This window comes from Dioscorea cayenensis, chromosome 15 (genome assembly GCF_009730915.1).
Source record: "Dioscorea cayenensis subsp. rotundata cultivar TDr96_F1 chromosome 15, TDr96_F1_v2_PseudoChromosome.rev07_lg8_w22 25.fasta, whole genome shotgun sequence".
In the NCBI taxonomy this organism is placed as follows: Eukaryota; Viridiplantae; Streptophyta; class Magnoliopsida; order Dioscoreales; family Dioscoreaceae; genus Dioscorea; species Dioscorea cayenensis.
Window position 1 is genome coordinate 10,769,577 of NC_052485.1, and position 5,493 is coordinate 10,775,069.

Here is a 5,493-nt window from a genome sequence, read left to right on the forward strand (position 1 = left end):
GGTTTGGTTTGTCTTTTCCACATTAAAAGATTTTAGTTTACCAATAATTTTTCCCATCATGCGTACTCTACGCCAAAAATCCCGTAGTAATAGATCAAGAGTCCGTTTCACTTATAATGGGCGCATTTTCAAATTACCAGATTAATTTGTTTAATAACATTTACAATGAAGAAGAAGAAAAATAGAAGGCCGTCCAATCCAAGAACAATAAATTTTAGAAAACTAAACCTTTCAATATTCAAAAATTTTACTTGAAGCGCCCATAATATTCCAATTTCCATACAAATGCTAACATGCAACATATACATACCCCTTCTAACACAATCTCAATCTTTATTATGATATCATCATCATCACTAATTCCCACCCCTTTTACCACTCTCCCCATCACCACCACCACCACCACCACTCCCCTCCTCCAAACCCTTTACCTTCTCCACCATCTCTGACCCCTTCGCAGTATCATAGGAAGCATGAAGCCCAATAAAGAAATAATAAACCAACAAGAACACAGTCCATGCTCCAAACCTCATGAATGATTTCGCATCAATCGATCCAAGAAGAAAAATATTAATCGCAATAGAGGCCGACGGCAACCAAGGCACCAAGGGAACACCCCAAAGCTTGGGTGCTCTCGCCTTGGGCACAAACACGGCCAAATACAGCGTTGCCAAGAACCACATTGGCACCGTCACCACATAGGCCACCCACCCTTTCTTACTCAACCCCCAGTACATCGCCGTCGCCACGGATGACCCCAAAATCAGCACCAAACATACCACTAACTTATTTCGATTCACAACCGATGTCTCTCCACTTACATAATACCGACGAACGAGCAGTGCAACAGCAACCAGCATGAAAATGAAGAGAGTGGAAATAGATAGCAAGTTTGAGAGAATACCCAAGCTCGTAAAGAATGCAATAACAGCAGTGGCAATAAGCATGACGACAGTAGCGTTGATAGGAGTGCCGGTGCGCTCGTGCACATTGGCAAACCACGGCGGCACCATGTGCGTGCGAGCAATGTGCGTCAAGTAGCGAGCTTGACCAACGGCTGACACAAGCAACACAGTGGTCATCCCTTTTAGAGCACCAAACGCCACAATGTACTTGGCCCAATCCATTCCCACAGCTTGGAATGCGACCGAGAACGGCGCGTCGGCGTCGATCTTTTGATAAGGTTGCATTAGACAAAGAGTCAGTGCAAGAAGGCAATATGCGAGGGTTGTGATTGACATTGCACCGACGAGACCAATCGGGATGTCTTTGGCTGGGTTCTTGGTTTCTTCAGCCATTGTTGAGACCGCGTCGAAACCAACGTAAGCGAAGAAGAGAACTGCCGAGGCACTGAATATTCCGCGGGCGCCGAATGGTGTGAATGGTGTGAGGTTGTCAACTTTGGCTTTGGTTAGACCTGCAACAACTATGAAGATGATGATGAGGATGTGGACTATGGAGGCGATGTAATTGAAGCGGGAGGTGGCCTTGGTGCTGATGACGGCCACGGCGCAGATGATCGTGATAACTGCCACTGCGATGGGGTCGAGTCGGCTGTAGTCTGCAGCGAGGCTTGTGGCGTGGATACGGAAATCGTTCGGCTCATGGTTGAGAAGCGTTGCGAAGTATGAGGTCCAAGAGCGAGCCACGGCCGCACCGCCGATCACGTATTCCAAAAGGATGTTGCCTGCCGCGATAAATGCCATAAAGTCTCCAAGCTCCACTCGTAGGTAAGCAAATGAGCCACCTGAACATATAAGAAAACTTTATTATTATTATTATTATTATTTATTTGTTTGCATAATAAAAAAAAACATGATAAAATTTATTGAAAAAAATTACATAAATCCTGATTTTAATCACCAACAAGAGAATGTGTTGGCTTATAAATTATTAAAAAGGTAATTGAAAAAAATTAAGAAAAGAAAAAGAATCATGAGAAATACAAACGATTGTAGCAAGTATGAACTGTAATTTGACGTTTTTGTTAATTATTATTATATGGTACTTACATAGCAAGGGATTCAAAAGGTAAGAAGTGTAATAGGTAAATTAGGTAAGCTTGACTTGGGACATCTTTATAAATTAAAATCACATAAAATAAAAAGATAAGGACAACCGTTTACACTTCAAAACATGCCAACAAGCCATTATGATCAATAATGTTGTTCTATGAAACTATCATGCTCATGTTTCTTTCATCAACCCCATTTGTCAACTAAAGATGGTGAAATATATTATATACACATATATAAATAAATTTGTTTGAAAAACAGTCCATGTGGAGTCCATAAGACGGAAAACTCTTCTTGCGTGATCCGTCCATGAAAATATCATGCCTATAAATATGCATATATATATATATATATATATATATATATATATATATATGGGCAAGCTAACAGAATACATATATTTAAAAGTATTGAAAATTATAAATTATGATAGTGATAAAAAGACCAAGTATGAAAGAGAATTTTAAAATCAAAATTAAGTTGAAATTAAAATAATATTAAGTTCCAATCTAAACAAATTACATCGTGGTTGTTATAAATTATAAAAGAAATTGTTTGAACATACTTTATTTTTGCAATTGTTGGTTAATATATATATATATATAGATATATATGTGTTTTTCTATCTATCTGTTACAATTAAATAAAATGAAAAATCAATTACTTATATATATAAACCATAGTTTTAAAAATTTTAAAATAATGGCACTAATAAAAAGATAAAAATGAAACAAAATTTTGTTATTAATCGGAAAAATAGGATTAAAAGAAAATCTAAACAACACTTGTTTCAAATAATAGATTTTAAAATTTGGTTTATAAATTAGAGGTATATATGGAAATTTAAAAAAAAAAAGAGAGAGACGGGTAATTATACCAATGGAGATCTACTTCTTATTTTGAAAATTCAAAAATCATGATAGTGATACAAAGAAAAACAAAAAATTCAGATGCGTATAATCTTCAGAATATTTTTTTTAATACATCAAAAAAATATTCATAAAAAGTAGTACCAGCGACAGGGATCTCAACCGCGAACTCAGTATAACAAAAGACGGAAAGCATCGCCGAGATCCCAGAAACAACGAAGGAGAGAACCACGGCGGGGCCAGCCTCGGTCTTTGCTTCCTGGCCGGTGAGCACGAAGATCCCGGCGCCAATCACGGCTCCGATCCCAAACCAGATGAGATCCCACCATGATAGGTTCCTCTTCATCTCGTGTCCGCTTCGTGCACGCACCTCCGTGAGCTCGGTTTGCTCGAGAGATCGCGATGTGAGCCGATCCCGTAGACGCATCACCGTCTCGCCCAGCGCCTTCCCATAGGTTTCCCAGCTCTTGAAGGACTCTTCAGGCAAGAAGTCGTCCTTGTTGCATAAACATCCCCTTCTCTTCTTCCCCGCCGTCGTCGCCATGCCGGTGCTGTCTACTCCCATCTTTCACTTGTTCTTTTTGAAAAAAAGACTTGTTCTTTTTTTCTGTTTCACTCTATGAATTGTATATGGACTTTTAACATATATAAAAAATCGTTTTAGGGGTATTTATGTAAAGAAACAGCTATGTGACAGCTGTTAAAAAAATCCAGTATAATCTGATTTACTGGGCTCCCATTATACTGGGCTTTCACAGAACTTAGGAATAAATTTAATAAGAAATGAACCAAAAAAAAAAAAAATAATTCCTCTCAAATTCAGCTTTTCACAAAAAAAAAAAATACTTATAAATTTTAATATTTATTGCAAGTCCCTTTTCTTCGTAATATAAATTGCTTAATAAACAAGTTTTTTTTTTTCAAACCGAGCCTGGAGTAGATCACGAGTAGCTTGGTTCATGCCACATTTGATGAAAATGTGATGTACAGATGTTTACGTGGAATTTTCATCCAGAGTTTAAAATTTAGGAAAGATATATGCAAAAATCTTGTTCTATGAATTTGATTTAATGCATAAAATATCTATTTTCTAGAACAATAGTGACAACCTCTTGACCTATAATAGTGAAAGTCTTTTTATCTATGGGTATTGAGTTCTTTACTTGTATTATTCATTTTTTGGGGAAGGAATTGAGTTCGAATTTTAAAAGCCAAAGTAAGATAAGGACATAAATGCATTGAGATATTAACTCTATTTTAGTGCACATTTTTTATTTTTATTTTTTTTAATAAAGAGTGTTTGTCACCAATTTATAATAAATAAATAAATAAATAAATAAATAAACCAATTGAAAGTGTTTGTGAGTATAGACTTTAAAAATAAAATATTTTTAATAAAATAAGTTTGATAATATAATGTAAAAAAAAAAAATTCTCAGAAGATCTTTTTAAAAAATAAATAGATAAAAAAGAAGGCTGGATCTCACCTGGTGAGGACGGCAATGAAATAAAATTCCAACCAATGAGACAAAATGAGAATTCCATTCATACTTAATACAATATGGACAGAATATGAGACGTCCGGGTTCACACTTCGTAAAATATATTAATATGGGCATGCAAATATTAGTTGAAGACGAAGATTACGATATGATAATGATTTTATTTATTTATTTCTATGATTGATTAATTATTATTATTATTTTTTTATCGCAATGTGAATAAGAAAGGAAGAGACACACATTGATAATTAATGGATAGGCGTGGATTCATTATAGAGGAGTTATATAGAAGTATTGTTCATTCATTATACATTGGATCCATTATGAGAGAATTATATTCTTTGTGAGAGTTATATGGCAGAAGAATTTATCATTGTAAGATTATAATCCTTGATATATTATTTTCGTTACATATGATAGATCTTCATTGTCGATATGTTAGTCCATTTCATATGATATTTATTTTTTACTAAGCCATCATAATTAGTACACTTCAATTTTTTTTTTTTATCCTTTTATCACTCATTTAGTGGACTCTTTTGTAGCTATTTGTGTTTAAAAAAACGAAGGGATATGGAATTCAAACAATAAAGAAGCTTGCTGTAAGCGTTTTCTTTTGACTTGCTTGCAAATTAATAATCGGATTTGATTCAATCATAGTGGGGTCAGCCGCCGAGATTCCAAGAAAGCCCTCCAAGCAGTGGCGGAGCCAAAAACTATAAAATAGGGGGCGAATTACAAAAGAACAGAAAATCAATTAATAAAATTTTTATATTTTTTAAATTTATTTATATGTTATTTATAATTTAATTTATAAAAATAAGTGTCAAACAATAAATTTCAAAAAACTCTACTAAAAATATAATTTTATATATTATATAAACTAATTTGTAAAAATTATTATTTTTAAATATACTAAATAAAATAATTTATAAAATATTAACAGGTTACATAAAAAAACATTGTAAATATTTTAAAAAAATTATTACGTTTTAGAGGATAGATATTAATTTGTTAAAAAAATAATTTTTAAATAATAACAACAAAAACCTCTAAAAAGAGAGGGATATTTTAAAAAATAAAATAAATAAAGAGAGAGAGAGGATA

At 33.9% G+C, this 5,493-nt stretch overlaps 1 protein-coding gene across 1 annotated transcript; it reads right to left on the reverse strand.

Annotated features, from left to right (window-relative positions):
* Nucleotides 1-223: 223 nt before the first annotated feature.
* Nucleotides 224-3,461, reverse strand: LOC120278136 (cationic amino acid transporter 1). Its single transcript, XM_039285057.1, has 2 exons — nucleotides 3,029-3,461; nucleotides 224-1,747 (listed from the first exon to the last, which is right to left on the reverse strand). Exons 1-2 carry the CDS (start codon nucleotides 3,447-3,449, stop codon nucleotides 357-359), a joined length of 1,812 nt encoding a protein of 603 aa, XP_039140991.1. The 5' UTR covers nucleotides 3,450-3,461; the 3' UTR covers nucleotides 224-356.
* Between the last annotated feature and the right edge of the window lie 2,032 nt (nucleotides 3,462-5,493).

Bases quoted from the DNA above. Each gene is read 5' to 3' on its own strand.
- LOC120278136 (XM_039285057.1), bottom strand. From the start codon at position 3,449: ATGGGAGTAGACAGCACCGGCATGGCGACGACGGCGGGGAAGAAGAGA. The intron at 1,748-3,028 runs GTACTACTTTTT...TTATATGTTCAG, and splicing joins GGTTGAGATCCCTGTCGCTG to GTGGCTCATTTGCTTACCTA.